The sequence below is a fragment of the Protomyctophum bolini genome, assembly GCF_963924005.1.
Source record: "Protomyctophum bolini genome assembly, chromosome: 1".
In the NCBI taxonomy this organism is placed as follows: Eukaryota; Metazoa; Chordata; class Actinopteri; order Myctophiformes; family Myctophidae; genus Protomyctophum; species Protomyctophum bolini.
The window spans coordinates 24,701,660-24,729,113 of record NC_137862.1 but is presented as its reverse complement, the minus strand read 5'-3'; the positions used below and the strand labels follow the sequence as shown (position 1 = coordinate 24,729,113).

Below are 27,454 nucleotides of genomic sequence, written 5' to 3'. Positions count from 1 at the left end.
TACACCTCATCTGCATTGCCAGCGATGCGAGCGGGCGAACGATGAAATCTCATTAGAATACCGGTACATGTTTATTGTTTTTCATTGTGACTGTCCTGAGGTACCGCGAGCGACGACGCGCCGTGCAGCGACGTCATCCACCCCTCCTATATTCACTTGCAGAGTCTCTATTTGAGTGAGGTTTCTCGGCCCCCAAACACTTTTATTGTTTGAGATCGACACGCTACTATTTATTGGTTATTTGATGGCCGACGCTCCATGCACGATATCGCCGTCGGAAAGCTCGCTCCTTGCCTGTGTAGATGAGGCGTAACACATTTATAAGATGACGATTAATTGTCACACAAATAATTGTGATTAACGACTTATTTGTGTTTTTTTGGCATTGGAAATTGGAGCATTATGAATAGAAATTACATTTCTGTTTGACTTTTAGGCTTCGTAATAAAGAAAATGTAACCACGGAGTGACGCGTTGTTTCCGCTCTTTTATGTGTGTTCATTTTTCAACATGGACATGATTATGACAAAATAATTGCGATTACCTCAAATAATTGCGATCAGACGATTATGTAATGATTGTGACAACCCTATCTATCGCCAGAGAGGACCTGCTGAGGGGAAGACGGCACATCCATGATGGACCGCTGCAGCTGAAGAACACTCAGGGACGGCTCAAAGGTTGGACACACACACACACACACACACACACACACACACACACACACACACACACACACACTGTGCACAGTGCACAGTGCACACATGCACAGGAAAAATATTTACTGTGTTCATTTAAGACATTTATACATTTGTTACTCTGAGAGGTATTGTCTTTGAGGGGTGCTAGCTAGCCCCTCCAATGCATGGCTTAACAAAATGATGTCATGTGGCAGACAAGTCTATGGACTTTAAATTTTTTTAGAGAACTTTTAACTGAAAGACGTTTGCCAGCCAAGTCTATGGACTTGTTTAGTGCACTAAATGACGACGTAAGACGTCAAATGGTCAATATAAATACAACTGGTAAGTAATGTTGTTTCATATTATGAACACAATGCATTGTGTAGGAGGAGGATGATGGTGTCAGACTGTCAGCAACACCACTAAAGCACGAGAAAGACATGTGCTTTTTTTTATGATCAGTACTTTATTTTAGATTTTTTAAAAAACACATAAAACAGAGAACTTAAAATACAAACACAAACAACAACAGCAGAGTACGTATTCATGGACAGGCAAGATAGATAAGATAAACAAATAGAAAGAAAAAAAAAGGAAAAAGAAAAATCTAATTAAAATGTGAAAATAGTTTACATTATTTACACGACCAAACGCAGCATCATCAACCGTATCATAATGTGTAGTAATACAATAAACAATCAAGAGGGCATTGCCTGACCATGGATCACACCAAGGGACCTGCAACATGACTGAGGAACACGTCCCACTTCAGATCATATTTATCTAACTGATTATTAATTTTAAAGGATAACCTCTCCAAAGCAGCCACAATACCGAGCTGAGTGGAAAGACATGTACTTTTAAAGCTCTATATTGTGTAATCACTGTCACTGCTATAAAATGTTTGTTCAGTAACAAGGGTCTCTCTGTCTCTTCAGCTTTAGTGAACAGACAATGTTCAGGTCAGGATATCAATTTGATCTAATCAGGAGAGAACCTCTCAAAGATCATTCATCAGCATTTTGTGTCACAGATAAATTCCACTTTTCATTACTTCAATTTCACTTGTTTATCCTGTATCCTTTATGAGTTGTCTCCTGATTGGTTATAATTGGTCTCCTGACCTGAACATGAAACTGGAGAGACAGAGATAGCCGTTATTGAAAACTAAAGCAAAGCAAGGAAACTGTTGCTATTTGCCATTTGTGGGTCGCGGTCACGGACCAATTTTCCATCGGGTTTTGAAATTTAAACTAAACAAATCTAAGAAATTCCATTAATTAAAACCAGTAAGATGCCCTGAGGGCGAGAAGCGGTCGCGTGCACACGTCCGCCTGGGCGAGCGCTGGCGCTTTGGCATGGGGGCGTCAGATCAACATATGGAATGAATTCTGTACTGGCCATATATGGAGCGTGTCTTGCGTGTACAGGGTTTGATGAGGTCAGATCAACATACGGACTGTCAGAACAGGAAGGACGGGTGAGGAGGATCAACATAATGGAATGTCAGAACAGGACAGCTCCATATATGGAGATCTAAGGGTTTGAGGTTTGAAGTCAGTTGTAGAGTTGCTGGCCGGCTCCATATAATTATGCAGATCTAGGTAATGATCCAGTCTTCTCCATGTACTGTATGGTTGGTTATCCAGGGTTAGATGAGGTCAGTGTCGTGATCTTCATATATGGAGATGGCCATATATGGTGGCGTGACGTGTCACGAGGCGTGATGTCACGAGGCATGACCATATATGGAGGCGTGATGTCACAAGGCGTGACCATATCTATCTCTCTGTCTCACATGCAAACATTTTCCTGTTCTTGCACATCGTTCTCGCACTTGGACGTGCCCGTTAATGTCTATCAGCAGAGCAATCGATAGTTTCACAAGTTGACACAGCAGTGGGCTAATGCTAACGGACTAAAAAGATGGGCCTATAATGAAAAGGAACAACGACCCACCACAAAACACACTGGCTTTTATTGTGTTTTATTGCACCATTTTATTTCTGTTAGTAAGCAGTCTGTGTGGTTCTCCAAATAAGAGGGAAGGTCGTTAATCAAAGTCAATAGAGCATTGCTGACACACCCACATCAGGAACACCGTTTAGGCCCACAATACTTCTCTGGGCTGATGGCAGAGGTAGGGCTGTCACCATTTCAGTTAATCATTAATTGTCAGACAGTAATTAACGATTGAATTGTGATTTTTGCATTAATCATTTGGAACGTTACAATTTGTATTTCTGTTTGCCTTTTAGGCCTCATTCACACGTACCAAACATCAATCAAGCAATGTTTGGTCGTTTCTTTGGGCCACCACAATGCTTTTCCAATGGGAGTCACATGGTTTGATCAAACATTTGTGTTTGATTGCTGATTGCTCCCACCTCATCAAACAAAAATGTTTGGTCAAACCATATGTGACTCCCATTGAAAATTAATTGGAGCAGCAATCAAACAACAATCAGACATCGCACACGCAGACCGAACATTTAAATTGCACAGGGCAGATATGACAAATAACCACTATACTGACACATTTAATTTCCCAAAAATTTACAAAATAGTTGTGTGTTAAGCTTGTAGATCTGCCATTTCTGCTATGAAAATGTATGGACATTTTTTCAACATGGAAACGATTGACGATTATACAAAGATAATTGTGATTATCTCAAATAATTGTGATTAGGTGATTATGTCATAATTATGATATATATAGGGGGGGGGGGGGTGCTTTTGGGAATGTTTGACAAAGATTCACACAAAATAGGGATGTTAAATGTGGTTATAACAAGCGCCTCTTCCTCTAGTTAGGCTAGCTTTCCCATTTTCTTACTTTACAAAAGTGAAGGAATGTAAGAAAATAAGACAGTGAGCATAATGCAGTGAGCCGTGAAGATGAATTATAACTATGACTTTAATAATGGCATGTTTCCAATTATAGAAGTGTCTTCATTTATTGAAACTTGCCCTCAATGTGACCCCCAACTCATCGTCATAGTCTAATTATGCTGTCTGTCTGTCTGTCTGTCTGTGTCTCTCTCTTTCTCACCTCATTTCAGTTTCAATTCTACAATTTAATTCTCATTGTATAATAAACAATATTTCAGTGTACACTTTATATTCATGTGTAATTATCATAAACATTTTGCCGCCAATGGTCCCCGGCCCACATGTTTGAGAATCAGTGCTCTATTAATATGTACATCCCCCAATCTGTGCCAGGTTTGGACCATGTCTATGCAAGCCTTATATCTCTCTCTCACTCTCTCTCTCTAGATGTCCATGCACTGTTGCTGTCAGATGTGTTTGTGTTCCTTCAAGAGAAAGACCAGAAATATGTCTTCGCCTCTCTGGTATGATATGGAATTGTCATCAAAAGTCTCTTTCTCTCTGTGTCTCTATTGTGTCCTTGCTCCCCTTGTCTCCTTATCCTCTGTGTCTCTATTGTGTCCGTGCTCCCCTTGTCTCCTTATCCTCTGCATCAGTGGTGGAAAGTAACTAAGTACATTTACTTAAGCACTGTACTTATTTAAGTACAATTTTGAGGTATTTGTGCTTTACCCAAGTATTTCCAATTTCCAATTTACTTCTACTCCACTACATCTCGCATCCAATTTTTTTTTTACTTTTACCCCACTACATTTAGTTTATAAAACTTTAGTTACTTTGTAGATTTTGATTATTTATTATTATGAAAACATATATTAAATTCAGCCCTATATACATTTTGGCCATTTGAAAATAGCCGATCTACAAGCTCACAATGCGCCGCATGGCCACGCATTATGTGCTTCGGCAACACCTTTTTATACATTTGAAAACTTAAAATGGCACATTCTGCATATTGCATAATGAGTACTTTTTTACTCAAGTACATTTTGATTTCCGGACTTTTACCTGTTACAGAGTATTTCTACATTGCAGTATTGATACTTTTACTTAAGAAAAACATTTAGAGTAGTAGTCCTATACTCTTTCCACTTCTGTCTGTCTGTCCGTCCGTCCCTCCCTCCCTCCCTCCCTCCCTCTCCCTCCCTCCCTCCCTCCCTCTCTCCCTCCCTCCCTCCCTCCCTCCCTCCCTCCCTCTCCCTCTCTCTCTCTCTCTGCTGGTGGAACACCCACACTGCGGTTGCTCCTATGAGTCCTGAGTATCCCTCCGGGGAATCAAGGAAGGAAATATATCTTATTTGCGACTGCTGCCGTCGCCTCCTTTCACGGTACCACCTCCTTCCTCCCTTAATAATAACCTCTTCGTCCTCCTCTATCCTTCACCTCCTTCATAAACTCCCCTTCCCTCCTCGATGCTTCGCTTCCCTGCCCTGCCCTCAGTCTCAGTCTCTCTCTCTCTCTCTCTCTCTCTCTCTCTCTCTCCACACCATCCTTTTCTCTCACCACCTCACCCCCCCCCCCCCCCCACACACACACTATCTAACAAGGGTCCTACCGAGCGCGTGCAGTAGATGCAGTCGTCACATTTTCCTCTCCAGCTGTGCGGCTGCTAAGCGGCATCCTGTCCACGGCACACAGCGTGGCTGCAGCTAGCAAGCCCTGTTAGCTAGCTGGTTTTTATAAGGTGCTGGTGAAATGGTGTTTATTTTTGTTTTTTTCTATGCTTACGTCACTTGCAGTGTTTTGGGCTGGGATAATTTAATCAGTGGTGGAAAGTAACTAAGTACATATTTGAATATCCACTTCAGCCCTATATTAATTTCGGCCATTTTTTTATAGGAAAACTTGTGAAATTGGTACTTTAAGTATATTTTGCTGCCAAGTACTTTCACTCAAGTAAATTTTTAATTCTGTACTTTTACCTGTAACAGAGTATTTCTACATTATAGTATTGATACTTTTACCAAAGTAACGAATGAGTACTTTTTCCACCAGTGCATTTAACTCGCCCCCACATAGATCTACATGAAAAAATAATGTAGGGTTAGTTGAAATAATAGCTATTCCTGTGACCCTTGTGAATGTTGCTCTTAGATATTGTGACAATAAATTACACCGACCAATCAGAAGGAACCTGACCTTCCCCACCCAGTTCATCTCCTGCTGATGATATGAAACGTGAAAGCTGTTCATATAATACGCTCTCCGGCATTAAAAACACATTAAATTAGCCCTGTCATTGCGTCTCGTTGTGGCGCACGTCGACCAGTTAACCCATTTAGGCCTGACGTCGAAATAAAGAAAATGTCTTCAAAAATGTTTTTCACTGCTGTGAAAAACCTTGTTTCTGTATCAGTGGTGCTCAATATTTCCCCAAAAATCATATGTAATATGCCTCCGCCCCCATCTGATGTTGTTCCAGGGACCCCCTCCAGAAGCAAAGATTTGAGTTAAAAACAGTAACTCTGAAATAATATAGATTCAAAGATTTGCGACACATTTTCAAAATGTTTCAAAAATAGCAGACCTACAAGTTATGAGCTTGTAGATCTGCTATTTTTCAATAGCTAAAGTATAACATAATGCTTTAAAACACCAAAAGGGGTTCCCGCCCAAAATGGGTTAAATACAGAGCTGCTCAATTATCATTACATTATACGCTAACTAATGAGCACTTTCCTGCCTGTCTGTTCTGTGTCTGTGTGTCCCACTAATGCCTGACATATGGTCCAACGTGCGGCAGCATCACAGGCAGAAACCTATAAATCGGGCTTAATATTCTGTCCGTCTCTATCAGTGTGTCTTCTTCCTTTCTGATTCTTCCCCTCCCTCCATTGATGTTGGTTCTGATCTTCTCCTCTCCTTCTCCCCCTCCCTCCATTGATGTTGGTTGCTGTAGGCAACACACTCTTGTTCTAGGTCAGATAAATGTCATGCCTGCAGCTAAAGTAAACCTGTTTATTTGTTCATTGAGTTCAATGGATGTTTTTTGTAACCTTTTCTGTAAACCCAAAAGTAAATTTTCGGTCCCTTTTCTGATCGGACAGTATAATGTCCAATTGGAAAGGAGTGCCATCACAATATGTAATTTAAATGACAAGACTACATTAATGTAGAACAGAACATTGTAGTATATAAAGCCATTAATTTGTTCATTAAAGTGTGCAAACGGCTTCCCACAGAAGAACGAATAAATGAAGAGGTGTATTTTCCCAGCAGATTCCCTCCTTGCGGCTCGCATCAGTGCAACCACACTTGCAATTTCCCCAGAATTGCACCTTTCTAGTTTAGATATTCTAAACTTTAAAGATATTCTGTTCTCTCTCCTTCCTCCTTACAATACTTTACCCTCCTTAATTCTTATCCTCCCTTCACCCCATCCTTCTCCCTCCAGAAGGCCTGTTCATCTTCTCTCTCACAAGCATAACCCTTTTCTCACTTTCTCCTCCATGCCTCCCTTCCTCCTTCCTCCTTCTCTCCGTCATCCGTCATACTCTCATCCCTTCGCTCATCATAGCCATTGGGAGGCGGGGGACGCTTCCTCCTACAGTCATAGTCTAATTATGTTGTTGTCTCTCTCTCTCTCTCTCTCTCTCTCTGGGTCCAGGACCATCGGTCCACTGTGCTGTCCCTGCAGAAGCTGATAGTCAGGGAGGTGGCGAACGAGGAGCGGGGTCTCTTCCTGATCACCGTGGGCTCCGACAGGCCGGAGATGGTGGAGGTCCTGGCCAGCAGCCGAGAGGAGCGCAACGCCTGGATCCAACTCATCCAGGACGCCATGCACTGCATGTGAGTGTGTGTGTGTGTGTGTGTGTGTGTGTGTGTGTGTGTAAATTATGTTATGATAATATCCTTGCAAAATCGGCAATCGTTGAAAAATGGTACATTTAGAGCTTAAAATTAAACATGTCACTTTGTGAGCGCTATTTTCTAGATATTTTTAAAGAAAGAAATACATAAAAAAATATATTAAATTCAATGTTTTCTTTGGCTATTGAAGTTATCTGTCATATCTGCCCTGTGCAATTTGTGATTACGAAGCCTAAAAGGCAAACAGAAATTGTAACGGAAAATTGTCCAATGATTAATGCAAAAAAACACAATTTTGTGTCACAATTCATGTTCAACTTAAATGTGTAATCGTGACAGCCCTATATGTGAGGTGAGGAAAGATTACACGAGAACCGTAACATAGCATATTCATCGTGTTTTAGTCATAATAAGTAAGACAAAATGATTTATATTGAGATATGACATGAATGAGAATATAATAAGCTAAAGCTATTAGTGTTGTAATTGTAAATGATATGATACATACATGTTTATAACACTGCATTTAGACTGTACTATCTGCCATTGGCTAAATGCCAGGTTTACAGAATGCTTTACCAAAAGAAAGAAAATATACCAAAAAGTATGTGTCACTGTAGCCTACTCACAAAGTATTGCTACTGTGATTATTTTTGGTATGCAGATGCAATAATAATAATACATTATTTATTTGTACCTTTCATGACATGAAATTCAGCTCAAAGTGCTTTACAGTGCAAAAAACTGCATTCAAATAATGTTGTTTTGATAATGTCTGTTTCTTGGAAGCTATTCAGTTTGAATAAAACGACACGGAGGTTTATCTGCATCAGTAGACTATCTTGTTTGGGAGGCTTAAAATACCTTCCCCACTAAAAAAAAATCTTTCTTCTTCAAGGTTCAAGGTTGTACATAAGAGTAAGACTTATTTTTGTTTGGCTTCCTTCAGACAATGCAGCAGCTTTGTTTTGAGTGGTGCAACCACTCCTATACGGAGCTTTGTGTGTCTCTGCCTGTGTACCTGTGTCCCTGGCTGTGTCCGAGCACGAAAATAGCGTTTGGTTGGTTTTCATCACCAAGTGTCACTGTTGTGCAGCCTAACACACACACACACCCGGCCCCCTGGGTGCGTTCCTGGGGGTCTGGAAGTTCTGGGGAACCCCCACACAGAGTTGCACCACTCACTTCACACGGGTGTGATTTTTTTATTGTATTAAACGTGCAACCCCTACTCACTGTATATCAGGGTTCCCCAATTAGCAGCCCGCGGAGCACCCCCTTGTGGACCGCGGAAGATCTTTTTTTTTTGGGGGGGGGGGGGGGGGGTCACAGATTTAAATGGGGGTCAGTAGCCTCTGCATGTCAAACTGGGGGTGAAAAATGCCCTGAAAATTAATTTTCAGGGCAAGACCTCGACCTCGCGAGTGCCGACGCGGCCCCCAGCCTGGTACCCTAGTCAAAATATGGCCCTTGAGGAAAATTAATTGGGGAACCCTGCTGTATATAATAGTCCATCCATCACACCTTAATGTACTGTAATCTTTACTCCCCATATTTCCCTGATATGTGAAACATAACGTCCTGTAATCCAGGTATTAGTCGTGGTCCAGGACTTTTGGTTATAATTATTCCTTAAAGAGAACATAACTCTTGTTGTTCTGATGAGCAAATCAAAATATACTATGGGAAACAGATACCCTACAGCACTGTTTCCCAAACAGTGGGTCATGTGTGTGTCACAGACACAATTTTATGGGTCCCTTAATTTTTTGTTTCCTATACATTTTGTTTTGAATTATTATTATTTCAAAACATTTTCAAAAAACATTCCCAAAAAAGCTAAGTTTTCCATGAATTAAAACCAAATTCAATGATTTTTTTTCAGTAATTTCATGGAGAAATCACAGAAATTAGAAAAGAAATGGTAAGAGTTAGTGAAAATAGCCAAGCGACGTGTTGTGTGCTTGTAGATCTGCTTTCGGGTCTCGGCCTGAAAAGTTTGGGCACCACTGCCTAGAGTAGGCCTATATATAATCTTTATTTCAGACAGTAGTCCATATCACAGTATGTCTTCTGTGTATTTATGTTTAGGTTCAGAATAGGCAAACATTTCCTTTAACCCAATACTAGATACTGATGGAGGAGATTAGAGTCCTGTAAACCCAGTAAACCAATGATGTTTGCAGTCTGTTTCAATTAAATGAAAGAGTTGCTCTGCCTGGGATTCTGCACAGCACAATGCTGTGTGCTTTACAATGTTGATTGAATCCACAGACCAATACAGAAAGCCATTTCCAATTCTCCATAACTTCACCTCTTAAAGTAAAGGCTCAGTGTGGTACCCTGAACCATAACCCACTAAGACCTAAGGCTGATTCTACAATTGTCTTCAGTTTTCAGAAAAAATTAAGTTGTTATATCAGTGGTGCTCAAACCTTTTCATGTCAAGGACCCCCAAAAATTATATATATATTTGGCCAATCGCAAAATATTTAGTTCCAAGGAACCCCCAGAAGCAAAGATTTGAGTTAAAAATATTAGCTTGAAAAAATATAGATATTCAGAGACTTGCGCAAAAATAGCAGATCTACAAGCTCGCAGCCTGCGTGAGCTTGTAGATAAATTACCCAGATGCCTTCCCGGTCTTAATAGGTTAACTTAAACTCACCTCTTAACCCGTCCTACTAGCGTCCTATAGGCCCTTAATAAAAACCTAGCATAACCCCTTTTTTCAACCATCACCTCTAATCCTCACCCCTCAACTCAATTCCTCAGCCTTTATTTCCTGTTCTGACCCGAATGCTCCCCATTACACCTCCACGAGGATTAAAATTTGTCCGGGAGTGTGAAACTTCACCTCTATGGCCCTCGCAACCCAGGACTTAGATGCAGAAGTGATTACGGTATCATGTATTAGGTTTAAAATGTATACTTTATGAAGAGGTCCTCTTCCACCCCATCAGCTCCTTAACCACACACCTTACCCCTCCATTCCCTGCCGTGTGACCCCCCAAAAGGCCTATGCTACATGTTTAAAATTCCGATGCTGCCGAGTTAAATCTCACCTGAGTTTTCCTTGTTACCCGGGAGTCTGACAGCACAGGTTTTAAGGCTGTAGTAGTGTGGTGGTGTAAGCTGTGATGGAGGGGGGATTAGAGCAGACCTGACTTTATATTGACAGCATGGTCTTAATGGTATTAAGGAACGACCAGGAGGATTTACTGCACACTATGCCAGAGAGACAGACAGACAGAGAGAGAGAAAGAGAGAGAGAGATGATGATGATGAGAGGAGAGCAGCTAAATGTTATCTAAATGTCTTCGGCTAGATTATCTCTCTCGCTGTCTGTCTCTTTCTCACTTTGACGTAGCCATCTGGCAGAAACTGTGTAATTAGCTTTTTTTTTCTTTTCTTTTTTTAATCAACTATTTCAGTCTTTATGCCAATTCCTTGGTGTCCGTGGTTGCCGGCTGCGTCTTTTCACCTGACAATGAGGAGTTTCAACTATACTTTCCACTGTACACAAAATGGAACAGAGCCTTAATTAGTATCTTCAGTAACACCTTATTATTAAGTTATTTTGTGTCCATAGAGCCCATTGTGATTGTTGGGAGTGCCTTGCCAAGCCGGAGACTCTGGTCTGAATCTGTGGGCAGGACCTGCTTGACCACTATTAGCTAATTTTATTTGGATTCATCAATCCCGACTGGGATTGGATCCCAAACCATGCAGCAGGAATAAGAGTGTTAGTTGCCATAAACAAATTGGCTCTGTAACGTTAGCTATCCGATTGGCTCTTTAGTTGTGTTTGATTTGTTCCATCTGATTGGCTGGTGGATGGCGGAGACCATATCTGATTGGCTGGTGGATGTTGGAGAGTGTATCTGATTGGCCGTCTGTTGTTTTGGACAGAGAAAAGGATGACGATGAGGGGATCCCCAGTGAGACGGAAGAGGACAAGAGACTGCTGGAGACCAAGGCCAAGGAGATGAGAGGTGTGTGTGTGTGTGTGTGTGTGTGTGTGTGTGTGTGTGTGTGTGTGTGTGTGTGTGTGTGTGTGTGTGTGTGTGTGTGTGTGTGTGTGTGTGTGTGTGTGTGTGTGTGTGTGTGTGTGTGTGTGTGTGTGTGTGTGTGTGTGTGTGTGTGTGTGTGTGTGTGTGCGTGTGTGTGTGCGTGTGCGCGCGTGCGTGCGCGCGTGCGTGCGTGTAACTCACTTTTGAATGCTGTTCTTTTGATTAAATATATTTATTTAGCGACACAACAGCAAAAATACATTACGACCGTGAGGTCTCAAGAATGTTTTTGAAAATATTTGAAGCGAGAAATAGACGAAGCAGTAGCCTACCCGAAAATTGATTCTATTTGATCAACTCACTTCCTTGTTTTCCGAGGCAACTGTGCTGCAGCTGGGCAGACGCCGGCCAGCGCAACACTTACCTTGTTGGTCGAAACATGTTGACAGTTGCCTTTTTAATTTAATAAAGGCGTACCTCATTTTTTAACGTTGCCCTTCAGGATGATAAAACACCTCGACATTATCCCTTGCGTACTCTGTATCGAGTACAGTATGTTACTTATAAAGACTATTGTGTCGCTAAATAAATATATATATTTTTTGGAGCAGTCAAAAGTGAGTCGCCGGCTTTGTTCCTGTGTGTGGAACAGTGTGTCATCATTCTGATCTCCTCCCCCTCATCCTCCTAATCCGCCCCCCTCCCCCTCCCCACCTCCTCCTCTCCCCCCTCCTCCTCCTCCTCTCCCCTCCTCCACCTCCTCCCTGCCGTGTCAGACCTGTTGAGGCAGAAGGACGAGCAGATCGTGACGCTCCTGGAGGAGAAGGCCAGGGTGTTCCGGGAGATGTGTGAGTGCGGAGGAGGAGGAGACGCGTTAGGAGGAGGAGGTGCAGCCTCCAGAGCAGAGGGGGCAGAGGGGCAGCAGCGCGAGGCCGAGGCGTCTCTGTTCAGGGCGGCGTCGGGCAGCCAGGAGGCGCTGTTGCCACGCGGAGAACCCATCATGAAGCACGCCCTGCAGGAAGGTGAGGCGCGGTGCTGGTTGGCAAAAATACAGATTCATCAAAATATCGCAATTTTTTATACCATTATTAAAGTTGAATTTTTTGGCGATTGTTTTTTTGTATTCATTGTCTATATTGTTTAGAATTGTTTTAAAATGTTCTAGTAATTGAACGTTTCATGGTCAGATGGGGTGTGTTTACACTGCGTTGGTCCGTCTGTCAGTAAAAACGTTCCCCTCGTTGACTTCAGTGTTCAACGCGAAAACTCTTTTATCTTGGATCCCAGATTGCGTTTTTGATCAAAACAAGCTTTATTCACGGCTCATAAGTAAAGCGTGGTCGTGCTTACAACATTCATTTGGAAAACGTGATGTACGGCCATTTTTCAACATGGAAACGACTGACGATTATGCGAGAATGATTGTGATTAGCTCAAATGATTGCGATTAGACGATTATGTAATAATTGTGACAGGCCTAGGGAGAACAGCATGAAAAAGAATTGAATGGAACTGAACAGAACAGATTGAAAACTGGTTCCATGTCTACACGCCACCGCAGGCAGTATAACTGTTGTCCCCACACACACGCACAAGCGCACACACACGCACACACTGCGTCAGGCAGTGTGGCAGATGAGGGCTGTAGGCTGGGGGCTCTTAACAGTGTTAGACCGAGAGGTAATGTAGTTAGTGACCTGTGTTCTCCTGTATGTCTCTGCTCCTGTCCCCGTGGACCGGGTTTTGTGGTTTGTGTGTTTTGTGTGTGTGTGACCTCATCCTGTGTTACACACTGTAAAATCCTGAGTGTTGGTTCTCCTCAGAGAGTTAAATGGAACCACGTGGGCCCGGAAGGGTCCATTTGGTTCCGTTTGTACACTCTCAGAGTTACAAATCTATGAAGGAACACTGAGCATTTTTCGATGAATATCTGTGCGTGTGTGCGGCCATGTGTTTCAGTTATAGGCCAGTAATTGATTGTACTGTACCGTCATAAGAGTAGAGCTAATGTTAGGCTTAGCGTTACAGTGATCTGGGAACCCAACGACCAAAAAACGACCTGTCTGTCTGTGGGTGTGTGTCTGTCTGTCTGTCTGTCTGTGGGTGTGTGTCTGTCTGTCTGTGTGTGTGTGTGTGTGTGTGTGTGTGTGCGCGTGTGTGAATTTGTGCGTGACAGTGGAGACGCTCCAGACGCTGGTGAACGGCAGTCTGGGAGGTGCCATGGCGGTGGGCGTGGGGCCGCAGGATGGAGGATGTCCAGGAGGAGGTGCTGTGGGACCGGTGTGTTTGCCCCGGAGGGCCGAGACGTTCGGAGGATTCGACAGTCACCAGATTTGCTCTAAAGGTGCGTTCAAACCTGAAGATGTGTATTTGTTTACAGGCGCTTCAATCACTTCACTGGTCGTGCAGGTCAGTGTTGGTAAAACATAAATAAAAAGTCTAATGCGAACGCGCCGCGTTCACATTGATATTGTATGTAACCACGCCGCTCGAACTATCCAGGTTTGAATATAGATTTGGAGCAAGTGGCTCCTCGTCTGATCTTCCATTGACGTTCTGCAAAGTTTTGTCGTCTGGCGGTCATGAATTATAAGTCATGTTCATAATTCAGAGCATCACATCACACACCATGATATAATTGAATCTGCGCTCCTCTCTCTCCTCTCCACTCTTATGTCTGTTATTTCTCCTCCTTGTCTCACGACGCACGCACGCACGCACGCACGCACGCACGCACGCACACACACACATGCACACACACACACACACACACACCACACACACACACACACACACACACACACACACACACACACACACACAGTCACACACACACACACACACACACACACACACACACACACACAGCTTTTCCAGGCTATAACATTGTCATTTGGACTGGTGAAAAGGAAGGTGTTTCTATCATTTCAGGTGGAGACAGAGATGAGAGTGGGGACACGGCCGCAGACCTGCGCAGGACCGAGTCTGACAGTGTTCTGAAAAAGGTAGGAGCCTGATGCACAAGTTGGTAAGCAACAGCTACACTGACTATACTGTACAACCTCTGGCTGGTATAGGCTGGTAACACGACAACAGAAATGTTGCCAATTGACCTTCGAGCAAGACACTGGACTCGTATCTGCAGAGAGTTAGTGGCTGTGCTGCTGGGACCAAAGCTAAGGCCGCTAGGTCAGATATTGTGGGCTGAGGGTCGTGTTGGTGGAGTGTTCTACAGTGGATGTGTGGAGGGGGTGGAGAGCCACAACTCACTGTTCAGCTTAACAGTTAGAAACCTTGTATGGCCAAAACCGTTCCTTTTTTATTATAATTTTTAATGTTTAAAAACTGTGAAAATAGTCAAGCTACAAGCTCTGCTATTTTCACTACTGGCATAAGTGTAAGATTTTTTGGTTTAAAATAAAAAATATTTACAACATAATTTGTGAGGATACAGATGTGAGGAACTTCATTTAATTGACTATATTATAGTCAATTTCATTAAGTTTTTCACATCTGTATGCAAATTCTACATTTATTCAAACTCTGAACTCTGGGTTCAGAGTCGAGGGCTAGGGATGTTAATAGTTAATCGATGCATCGCCGTTAAGAAATCAATTCAACTTAACAGTTAATAATGAATCAAAAATCAAAAATTGGGTGGTTTTCTGTGCTGTCTGCGTGTGCGTGTGGCAGAGGAACACACATGTCTGCGTGTGCGTGTGGCAGAGGAACACACATGTTTCTGTGCTGTCTGCGTGTGCGTGTGGCAGAGGAACACACATGTCTGCGTGTGCGTGTGGCAGAGGAACACACATGTGGGCCTTTTATATTCCGGCGAGCCGCCCGCGTCCGAAACGGTTGAGAAATGCACCGGTTAATCGATCGATAAGCTTATCAAAACGTATCTATTACCAATTAATGACTTAATCGATAATTATAGGGGACATAATAATTGGGTGGGTCATGCATTTCCAACTCGCATCGTTCCAAGTAGGCCAAGGAACCGCTCTAATAATTAATAATGTTGATATAATGGCACACAGTGACAATGAATAAATAAAAACATATAATAAAAACACCTGAACGTCATTCATTTACAAAAAAAAAGAAATGGAAGTGGAATATGGAGATGCAAGGTTTCTGCCTGACAGCAACGATAGACAGTATTCAGGCATTCTCTCTCTCTCTCTCTCTCTCTCTCTCTCTCCCTCTCTCTCTCTCTCTCTCTCTCTCTCTCTCTATTATTTTCATGCAGTGAAGCCACTTGATCACGTCCTACAGGTCTCGTTGCTAGAGGGGAAGCTGTGTGTGTGTGTTACTGTTATGTAAGCTGATGAGAACGAATGTGTGCTTCTGGGAGGCGCTCAGTGGGAGGGAGAGCCGTCCAGTTGTCATTGTTCATCTCTTAGACAGACAGCAGGAAGGCTGAGAGGGAGACAGACTGTAGGACATCTATTATCCCAATCAAGATGGACTGCTTGTGAGCTCTGTCTCTCTCCCTCTCTCTCTCTCTCTCTCCATCTCTCTCCCTCTCTCTCTCTCCCTCTCTCTCTCTCTCTCTCTCTCTCTCTCTCTCTCTCCAGGGAGGGAATGCCAACCTGCTGTTGCTGCTGAGGAGGAACAGCGAGGTAAGAGTTCTGTGTCTCACAGTCGATTAGCAACCATTGGTGTGTCCGGGACGTAGCCTGGGGTGACGCCACCTGGCCAGGTGCCAGCTCCACATTACACAGTGGAGCTGTAATGTTTTTTTTGTTTTTTTTTACTTGAGTAAATGTATCAATACTGCAACGTAGAAATACTCTGTTACAAATAAAAGTCCGGAATTCAAAATGTACTTGAAGAAAAGTATTGGCATCAAAATGTACTTAAAGTATCAAAAGTAGAATGTAGCCCTACTCATTATGCAGAAGGTCCCATTTCAAGTTTCAAATGTATACAAATATTTTCAAAATAGCAGATCTACAAGCTCATCATTGTGAGCTTGTAAATCGGCTATTTTCAAATGGCCAAAATGTATAGGACTGAAGTGGGTAATGTATGTTGTGTAATTATAATCAAAACCTACAAACTAACTAGTAAGTTAAATAAATGTAGTGGAGTAAACGTAATTTTTTTGGTACAAATACCTCAAGGTTTTACTTAAGTACAGTACTTAAGTAAATGTACATAGTTACTTTACGCCACTGCCTATTACACAGTACACACATTGAGCAGTCGGAGAGCGCACACTGACTACTCTGAAAAGCCCGGTTTTACGAGCATCTAAAGATTCGCGACGACAATGACGATCGGATGAATTAGTTGCAAAATGCAATGGTATTTTATGTGTATGTGTGTGTGCGTGCACGCGGCATGCCCCACTTGTGCCACACCGCCACACACGCCACTATTAACAACCAACATTTCACAGCAGGCCACATTTAATACTTCAGTCTGTTCTCCAAAATCAATCTGTTTCCCAATTAACACAGCCTTGAACAATAGATTATATAAGAACTTCAAGGACTCCAAGGTTTTGGACTGGACTGGATTAGTGCTCTAAATACCGGGTGTTAGTGGCCACAGTCAGTGGCTGGCGTAAATAAATAAATACTTTGCCAACATTGAATGCAGAGACAAAGAAACAACCAGGTTTAGACGTATAAGTCAATAATGTTAAAATAGTAAAAAGGTGCTCCTGGGTCAGTCGGGACAAAACATCAGGGAGAGATACGGGTACTCGGAACAATACTTTATTAACCCATTCTGGGCGGGAACCCATTTTGGTGTTTTACCCACTCAGATCGGGAACCCATATTTGGGTTCTGTACAGTATGTACAGTATTCAAAAAACATTTTGATTCTGCTATATAAATATTTGAATATTTATATAAATATAAATATTTTTCAGAAAATATATTATGAGGTGACCACCGCTCCGGTGGTGAGGTGACCACCGCTCCGGTGGTGAGGTGACCACCGCTCCGGTGGTGAGGTGACCACCGGAGCTGAAATAACGTTGAGCGGTGGTGAGTAAAAACAGAGAGAAAGGCTGGGGCGGTGGCGGTGGTTTGCTCTTCACCGCGGCTCGTGACGTCATGTTGTAGTTCGGTGGTCACCTCACCACCGAAAATCCAGACTATGCCTTAACAGGTATTCATCAGTAACCTGACACCGCCAGATGGTGGCAGTAGTGAGTTCCTCCTCCTGCCTCCATCTGGACTCTCTGGAGCAGAGACGATGTACCCCAAACCAGCGGATCTCGGACCGATCAGTGGCAGCTAGAGGCGGGATCAAGGCGAGACTGATGATGTATTGAAACTGTGTCACAGCGCACATGTAAACACAACCTAACAAGACTACAACTAGAAATTATTATGGAGATATCAGATTTTTCCCCCCACTGGTTTGGGTTCATCGTTTCCGCTTGAGAGAGACCAGATTGAGGAGTCAGGTTAGTTCATCTGGCCCCTGATGAAGACCGGTCGAAATATGTTGGTTTAATAAAGTATTTTCCCTGTTGTTAACTCTGAGTGCCCAGAACTCCACCCTTTTTTACTCTGCCAACATTGTTCACACACGGTATTCAAGTGTTGTTGTTTTCTTACAGCAGGTTCTTCACAGTGTGTCTCACCTCCATGACCTGCTCAGTGCACTACAGGTAAACTGTCTGTCTGTCTGTCTGTCTGTCTGTCTGTCTGTCTGTCTGTCTGTCTGTCTGTCTGTCTGTCTGTCTGTCTGTCTGTCTGTCTGTCTGTCTGTCTGTCTGTCTGTGCCATCAAATCACTTTACTATAACTTCCAATCTGTCTGTCTATTTTGTACAGTGTAATAATCTATATCCATACCATCTTTCTCTGTCTATCTATTGATTGGTTTAATCTAATCTGTTTCTGCTCCAGGCATTCTCTGGTTCTGCAGGTCCATCTGTATTGATCTATCCGTACATCTCTATAGTATTAGTGTATATCAGATCAATAACATCTGTCTTCAATTACTTCTTATCTATCTACCCACAGCAGTGGTTCTCAATCGTTTTCATGTCAAGGAACCCCAAATTAATACGTATTTGGCCGCAGACCCCCATCTGAAAATATGTTGTGCTAGGGGCCCCCCATACACGATTTGTATTGTTAAAATGTTTGCACTATGCTAGCACTGCTGAGGTGTCCATCATTGGCATCCGTGAGTCTCGAGAGACTATGGAGTCGCGCTCTGGAGAGGGGTTGTTCTGCTTTAAATATGGCCAATATACATGTTTCGTTACATAGTCAGGGACGCTGACAATGTCTTTGCCCTACGCGTATGTTTTTATTATTGTATTATTATGAGGATCGGCTTGCCGCATTGTGTTTCCCCCCCTTGGCGTATTGCCCTACGCACAGTGCGTACTGTGCGTAGTGCGTACTGTGCGTATACCTGCCGACGGTAATGACCCATCACTTCACACAAGTGTGATTTCCCCCCCCGCTTTTGAACTGCTGTACTGTCTTTGGCGACTGCATTTCCGGAGTCACGGATCAATACAGGTCTTATATTATCGTATCTAATCAATGTCATCTGTGTGTGTGTGTGTGTGTGTGTGTGTGTGTGTGTGCCAGGCGGTGGTGGTCCAACAGGACAGCGTCATCGAGGACCAGCGTCAGGTGCTGGTGTTGTCCAACAGTTCCGCCTCCAACAACAACAACAGCAGCAGCACCTCCTCCTCGACCTCCTCCGTGGCGGCGCTGTCCTCCTCTCGTCCCTCGTCGCGGCCCAACTCCCTGATCGAGCAGGAGAAGCAGAGGAGTCTGGAGAAGCACCGGCAGGAGCTGGCCTCCCTGCAGCGGCAGCAGTCGGCCCACGCCGAGGAGAGGAGGCGCAGGGAGAAGGAGTGGGAGAGAAGGGAGACGGAGCTCATGGACAGGGAGGTGCTGCTGCACGTACAGGTACTGTACACACCAGAGCAGTGTTAGAACTACTACTACTTACAAGTTAAAGCCCGGAATTCAAAATATACTTTTTTATACTTTGCCCAAATGTGATAACCATGGCCGTTTTTAGCGGGGGTTTTTTGCAAAACAAATGCTTGCAATGGATTCAGAATCATGAAAACCCCCTAGTTTGACACGTCACATGCTACTTAAAGCAGAATTAAAATGTGAGAATTTTGCCTTATATAGGTTGTGGCATCCTAATACTAGCCAGCCTATACTAATAGCTATTTGGCATCAGTTATGAATTCAATTGTCCTGAATTCCAGGACGAGGAGACGGGGAGGAGGCGTGTGGAGCTGGAGCATGAGCGCGAGGAGTTGCAGAGCAGGAAGGAGGAGTACCAGCGAGATCTGGAGAGACTGAGGGACGCCCAGAGGAGACTGGAGAGAGACAGAGACACGCTGCAGAGAGAAAGAGACCGTCTGGAACAGATACGGCTGGCCGAGGTAAGAGGGGTGGATTCGTGCGAGTTATTCTCCTCAAAATCAATCCATTTTAGTTTGGTTTGAATTAGATTTGGTGTGCCTCGTCCCATAGACACACCCGTGGCAGGCTGGCACTCTCCTCCTACTTTATCAATGTGTTCAATTCATAAACTACACAGTGAAATCTGTTAAAATTATACTTTGAGTAATAGTTAGGACGTAAAGTGAGGGTAACATGGATGCAGTATGTTGGGGACTGGACCCAATCGCCTTCCTTCTTTCTATATCCTGTACACTGCATTGTTCTTGTGTGTAACTATCAGCATTTGGTATATGATCGTCTGGCCATATTGTGATAAGGGCTTCTATCTCTTCATTAGACTATACGTCTGTACACGGGACATCTTTACGCTGCGTAATAATGCCTTCTCCTTCCTCACTTCTTCATCCCACAATGTGCATCCTTTGGTGTGAAACCCCCGTTTTTTGGTGAATTAAAATTAGGGATGTGTTATGGCCGATAACCGATATTACCGATGTCGATATGATCTCATTCTGTATTGAAAAATTATAATAATTTTGTCCATTCTGAAAAATACATGTAACAGGGTGTGTGTACTGCAGGCTTAGGCAAGTCAGTTTTAACTTGGTAGATCTGTTCAAGCTGTTACTTTGGGCTTTTTTAACTGTAAAGACAGACCGATTAATCAGACCTATTAATTAATCGTTCTGATTGATTAATCAAACCGATGCCGATTCATCTAAAAACAACTAGAATCGGCCGATACCGATGTGTCCTCAACAGAATTCAAATGAGCATTCACACCTTCCCAAACCAAGTGTACTTTCAACAGAATTCAAATGAGCATTCACACCTTCCCAAACCAAGTGTACTTTCAACAGAATTCAAATGAGCATTCACACCTTCCCAAACCAAGTGTACTTTCCGACATTTCGCAGCAGGATTCGTTTTCATCACAATAAAGCATCCAGACTATCACTAAACCATTTCAGAAGACTAATATGTGACTAAAACCAATTGATATTTTATTCAAAAGACTACCAAACTAAATCAAAATTTGCTGCCAAAACCAACACTACAATCCTCCCCTGTGCCCTCCAGGGAAGGACCATAGAGACGACTCCCTCCACCGTGTTTGAAGACTCCCTCCATCATCATCATCATCATCATCCCGCGGACAGAGACCTCCCCGAGCTGCTCCTCCTCACCTCTTCTTCCCCTCCCCCCCGACTGCAGCCCACCGCTGCACGCAAGTCCCAGTCCCTCCCCCGAGGGAGGAGCCTCAACCCCTTCTCCTCCTCCAACTCCTCCTCCTCCTCCAACTCCTCCTCCGGCCACCAGATGCCCGGGCGGCTGCTCCAGCTGGCCAGTAAGAACAAGGACAAGGATAAGGATAAGGACAGGAAGGAGAAGAAGAAGAAGAAGAAGAAGGAGGGGAAGGGGACGACAACAACGGGTAGGAGAACCTTCGTTTTGTCCAGTGAGCATGGAGCTTTTTTAACCAGAGCCCTATAGTATGGGGTATATTACAGTCATTCCCTTGTGTGAAGACATTAAGACATACAGCTCCTTTGCACCATATTAGATCTTCAGTCCAGCAAATAATATAATTATGACAGGATTATGACTAAATCGAGTACAGAGGATTCAGATAACAGTTTAGTGGAGATGTTTCTTCAGGCAGATTGTTTCAACATTTAAGATATTTACTGTACACACAGGGGTCATCAATATGTCCGTACAGGCATTTTCTTCTGAATATGTATGACACTGATTTACTACACTATGGCACATTTCCAGTATTGATACGTTTTAGTGAGTAAATACAAATATTTTAATAATAAAAAGGAATAAATAGGAGTAGTTTTTCCACCGCTGCTGACTGCATGGTCTCCTCTCCCCCTACAGACTCCCTGCACCTGGAAGGGGCCACTCTGGATGGAGAGATCTTTTTCTGCTGAGAGCGGAGACAGGCAGGCACCAGAAGTCACTCACTGAAGCTTGGTTCACGTTGAGACATTTTCGGGGGGTGCGGTAATCTCATCGCAAATTGCTCATTAGGGTCATGCTCATTTCTTCAGTCCATCACATTGACACGTTGACGGAAAACCGCACAAGCGACATGTTTCACTTTTCAGCTCTGCTGTGAGGGCTCACCGAGGCCCAACACCTCTGGTCCCAGTGGAGGGCTGCCAAGCTGCCCAAAGTGCCCAAGAATGAACCTACAGCTAGCTCCAATCCCTTTGTCACTGTGACTGTTGTACACAGATGCGCGCACGCACGCACACGCACGCATGCACGCACACACACACACACACACACACACACACACACACACACACACACACGCACACGCACACACACACACACACACACACACACACACACACACACACACACACACACACACACACACACACACACACACACACACACACACACACACTCATAGCAGAAATAGCTCATGGTGCTTCCCAATGAAGCTGAATGACATTTGGACGACAATCAATGGGGCTACAGAACTTGGACGCAAAAGTCTTACGTATATAGTCAATTTACAGTATGTCTCTCAGAGATACAGATATGTGGAAGGAGTGAGTTTCTCCATTTTCTCGGGAAGCATTCACAGAGCCAGAGAGAGAAGAGAGGCATTTAGGAGATAACTGAAGGGAAAACTGGAGCCAATGCATTTCTTTTAAGGCAAGTTTTCAATAATGCAAAAAAGAAGTAAAAAAGTATTTGTCGCATTACTACTTTGTACAGTGAGTGGCCATTGTAGAAGTTCCATTTGCATTAGTTTATCCTCAATGCACCCCATTATTTAAGCGTCCTTGATTACCTTAAATGGCCGCATCTAATTTCCCAGGGTCCACTCTGTATTATAAGCAGAGTAATCATTCAGACATGTCTGTATAAATGTACACACGGGTCCATTCAGATTGCGTCCAGCTCGGTTGAGTGCCACTGAATAGGCTTTTATACCTCTTATCAGATCGATGCGGCCCTGCATTTGGTGTTAGCTGCAGGTAGCATAGCTCACTAATTGATTCAGTCTCTTCAAACTGAGTTCTTCTGCTTTGAAAGGATTTCTTTCTTGCTCAATTTGCCTCTGCCAGGCTTCCTTAATGGAGTGAGTGTAACAAATTGAGGGGTCAGCGCAGAACTTCCATTGATTCTAAAATCCACGGCAGTGCAATCATTTAAAATCATACAGCCCATATGCCGGCCTTGGCCTTGCACTCAGATAGACCTGCAACACTTACAATCCAGGTGTAGTGATGGACTCCAGCAGTGGTGGAAGTACATTTACTTAAGTAGGCTACTGTACTTAAGTACAATTTTGAGGTATTTGTACTTTGAGGCATTTGATAACTTGAAATTAGACACTTTATACCTGTTGTTACTTGAAGTACATTTTGATACCAAAACCTTTGGACTTTTACTCAAGTCATTTTTTTTTAATTCTGACTTTTACTTGTAATTGGGTATATTTCTACATTGCAGTATTGATACTTTTACTTAAGTACAATATTTGAGTACTTCCTCCACTGGTGATGGACTCCAGAATCAGCTCTTTTTGATGACAGAGAGAACGTGACGTTACCCCCTTTACCTTCTGGAGTTGAAGGTCTTAATCATTACTGTTCAATCATATTAAAGAAATACAGGATATTATCAAAACAAAGCATGCATTCTGTCCATGCATCCTGCCGGCAAGGAGGCTCTATGTGAAATTCAGAATACTGTGCTTCTGCTGCAATGGCTTCAGGCTTGATTTTAGGCATGTCAGTATAATGAATTGGTTACCAGTTGTTTAAGCACTTTCCTTGTCTCGTTTGAGTGCATTTCACTTTTCGGTTTTCAATCACAATCGTGGAGCGCTTCATGTTCACCGGAATGTCTATTCAAATAAGCTCGCGGGCACCCGTTAAATAAAGGAAAAAGCACATCTGCTAATGAAACAGTAAGGAGCCAGATTGTGAGGCATTTCGGCTTTGTTAGACAATGAAGTAGAGCGAGGCAGAGAGAGAGAGAGAAGCAGCAAACGTTATGTAAAATAAGTTGCAAGCTGGATTCAAAGCAGGTGCCGATAAAAGGTGCATTCTTCTCTCAACGCAAGTGGAAACATTCATGAATAGCATTGACATGATGTATGTTGTTATACGTTTTGGGTTTAGTGAATATATATGTATGTTATGCAATATGGATTTTTTTGTGTGATATACTCCCAGTTTTGGTGTCCATATCTCTGACGTCTGCTAACTGCTGGACAGGCCAGGCTTTTTAATGTGAGAGACTAACAGTGAAGTGCAGAGGAGAGGAGCCACTGGGAAAAACAAGTCCCTTTATTCAGCCTGCATTAGTACTGGGGTACTAATGGTGACCCCTGTCGAAATCCCCTTCATGTACAGTACAGTACAGTACAGTACAGTACAGTACAGTACAGAACCAAATGTGTATATTTAACCCCTTAAACCCTCTATTATATGTAACAAATACAAGGGGAAAAAGTTACAACTGGACCTCTCTCTGCAAGCTCACAACTACCAATTTAGTAGTTGTGAGCTTGCAGATCTAATTGTAGATCGGCCTTTATTTTTTATTTTTTTATGTTCAAGTGGTTAAAAAGTGCTAAAACAAATAAACTCTAATGTCTGCATCTCTGCTGGCTTAAAAAAAGATCAAAACAGGTTTTGCTTTAATTTTACCCTCTAGCTCTTCTAATAGGAGGTAGAGCAAAAGTGCAGCAGCAGTAGTATAAAGAGAGAAAAGCAAGTCTTCTACAATGGCTGCTTCTGTACAGAGCTGGCTATCTGAACGCCTCTCTCCGCAACATCTCTTTTATCTTGCTTGTTAAATTGTGTGTGTGTGTGTGTGTGTGTGTGTGTGTGTGTGTGTGTGTGTGTGTGTGTGTGTGTGTGTGTGTGTGTGTGTGTGTGTGTGTGTGTGTGTGTGTGTGTGTGTTTTTCCACTGTCCATGATTGCCGTTTCATGTCTGCTTTGGTTTGTTCTGCCATGGCTGGCATATAAGAAGCTTACAGAGGCTCAGGCAATTAGCCGCTTGATGTCTTTCTGTTGCGGCCATGTGGCGTAATCCTGTCAAAGACACACAAAAGTGGCAGCCCTTTTCATTTATTTAAATTTGTTTTATTTGTTTGTAGTGTCTTGACCGCTAGGGGCATCGAACCAGTGACTTGATTTACGTCCGTTGCACATACACACAAACAAAAAACAGACGAACACAGACTCATACACACATGCATACTATACAGGCCTACTGAGTACACACTTTCACACACCAATGCAAGTAGACACGCTTTTCCTCTCATTTCTTGTTGTTCCGTTGGAGTTCTTGGCGTGTTGTCCCTGAGGCAGATCACACGGTTGGCACGCAGACATAATGTAACGCTGATGGAGCGCGGAGGAGGAGGAGAGGGAACCCTCCGCTCACTTTTGATACACGGGGTTGGAGTGGGGGGGCTGTCACATCGTACCCGGAGGCATTTATAATTGGCTCACAGAACACACCGTACTGTACGTTGACATCGAGCGGTAAATGGTTGTTAAATAGAAGGTAGGGCTGTTGGTAATGGTTTTGCTCATGGGGAGAATAGAGTTTAAAGAGAACCAACCGAGCAGGAATGGTCTTGGATCAGTCATTTGTAACTCTCTTGTCTACGTGGAGACAGTCTGAACGGGCAGAATGAGACAAGAAAACCAATAAGGAAGACAAGGCAGACAAGGTAGAGTTAGGATGGGAGGTGAGAGGGAGAGGAGAGGAGTGGAACAGAGAGGAGAGGAGAAAGGCTGGGAGAGGTTGGGAAGATAACTTGATGGGAAGGGTTATGTGACGAGCTGATTGCCAGTGAACGTGAAGGAGGAACATGATGACTTTGGGGCGTGTTTGATCCGGCATACTAACAGTCCTACAGTCATGAGTCCGACACCCTACCCAAAACCCAGTCCTACAGACTGTTGGACTGTTAGTATGTCTAACAACCGCATGCACACCCCTGTGTAGACGGTTAAATGGTGAGGGTTAATACAACTGGCACTTTCAAAGACACTCGGGATTCAACTGTGTGTCATAGAAGGCTGTTGTTTACCCTTCAGCTAAACCTTTATCACATAATTCACACAACAACACCTTCCTGCTTGTGCCGCAGTCCTATACAGTAACGAGGATCGACACACTCCTCATTCACACATATTTGTAAATTCAATACATACTGTTGTTACTGGTGAAGTATTGCTATTGATTACAGTTGCATAAGTCGATTTGAATGCAACTTTGATTGTTGCACTGAATGGTTTCATCAATAGAAAATGGGGTAATGGATGCCACTGGGTTTTAGTTCACAAGATAAGTTCATTGCATAAATGGAATAAATGTGACGCATTTACATGGCAGCAAATGTGCAATACAGGAACTCAACGTGAATTCTCATGCCCTATTTTACTCTTACTCTATACGTCTTACTAGTATGGCGTCGTGCAAACTCACAACACGTCACAATGTGTTTTTGCTATTTTGTAGCTATTTAAAAAACAAATTGAAGTGAATGAACTTCTGTCAGAAGAAGGCATTGAGTATGCCCAAGGGACGAGTCATGAAAAGCACTAGAGTACAACCCAGTATGTTTTGGAGAAGGCTAAAAAGAGAGTCAAAGGGAGAAAAAAAGAATAGTCTAGCTTTTTATACCTCTCCTTTGAACGTTACGTTTGGACCATAGTGTTAATCCTTGAGACCATTAAATAACAATATTACAAATTTCAACAGCCATACGGTGTCATCGCTTTTTCTGTAAGTGCTCTATTCTATGTTAGTTTCCATTGGTACTGACGGAGGCAATTGATGCATGCATACATGGTCGAACGTGGAAGAGAAGAGCCGGCTAACGTTGCTGTAGCCGTATCATAATAGATTTCTTTCTCAATGATTTCTCACTGTTGGTTTAAATCAAACACTGATGTGCTCCCAGTTTAACCATGATGGTTTGTTCTGAGGCCTAGCAGTCAATACTGCACTACTAGTGCTCCGCAATTTGTTTCATGAAAACACACTTGATGTGACCATCAGTCACCAATAGGTGTCACCAAAATGCACTAAAATAGATGATCTTCAGGATTAACACTTTGAAATGGGTACATCTTCTCATTCTGAGCAATGTACAAACAAAAGGGTAAAAGCAAAAATGTAAATATGATTCATGTACAAAATAACAAAGAAAAAAAAGAATCAAATGTAAAAAAATATATAATAATTAATTGCTTGTTTGATTTCTGATTGTTTATTGCCACATTTTTGTAAGAATGCTTTTATTTATGTTTTAATCTATCACACTGTTGGGGTGATAAACAATGTTAAAGTCATATTTTAACTCATAATAAAAAAGCTCATGTTTGTATTTATTTGTTTTTGTCTGACATGGTCTGTTGTTACCTATTGTTTAATACCCCCTTTTATTATTATTTTTGCCCCTGAATCCTGGGTAAATTGGACAGTATTAAAAACACAGCATTTACGTGAACTCCGATCGAATTCTCACTCCGTACACCCCCGTGTCATTTGGGACACATATACCAAGTTTGAAGTTTGGTCGGGTGCAGTACTTAGTTTAGACAGTTTTTGTTTTAGACTAGTCATTGGTTCG

The 27,454-nt window shown here is 42.9% G+C and overlaps 1 protein-coding gene across 1 annotated transcript in view; it reads left to right on the top strand.

The window, feature by feature from the left end:
• Positions 1-27,190, top strand: part of LOC308316995 (A-kinase anchor protein 13-like) — an 88,779-nt gene extending 61,589 nt beyond the window's left edge. The window contains exons 20-32 of the mRNA XM_080765785.1: positions 604-680; positions 3,963-4,039; positions 7,183-7,364; positions 11,298-11,380; positions 12,175-12,420; positions 13,575-13,742; positions 14,330-14,403; positions 15,982-16,026; positions 17,988-18,038; positions 18,978-19,304; positions 19,619-19,798; positions 20,901-21,255; positions 21,708-27,190. Of these exons, the coding sequence (XP_080621911.1) occupies positions 604-680; positions 3,963-4,039; positions 7,183-7,364; positions 11,298-11,380; positions 12,175-12,420; positions 13,575-13,742; positions 14,330-14,403; positions 15,982-16,026; positions 17,988-18,038; positions 18,978-19,304; positions 19,619-19,798; positions 20,901-21,255; positions 21,708-21,760 (1,918 nt within the window). The 3' untranslated portion in view covers positions 21,761-27,190. The remainder of the gene's footprint in view (positions 1-603; positions 681-3,962; positions 4,040-7,182; positions 7,365-11,297; positions 11,381-12,174; positions 12,421-13,574; positions 13,743-14,329; positions 14,404-15,981; positions 16,027-17,987; positions 18,039-18,977; positions 19,305-19,618; positions 19,799-20,900; positions 21,256-21,707) is intronic.
• The last annotated feature ends 264 nt before the right edge of the window (positions 27,191-27,454 follow it).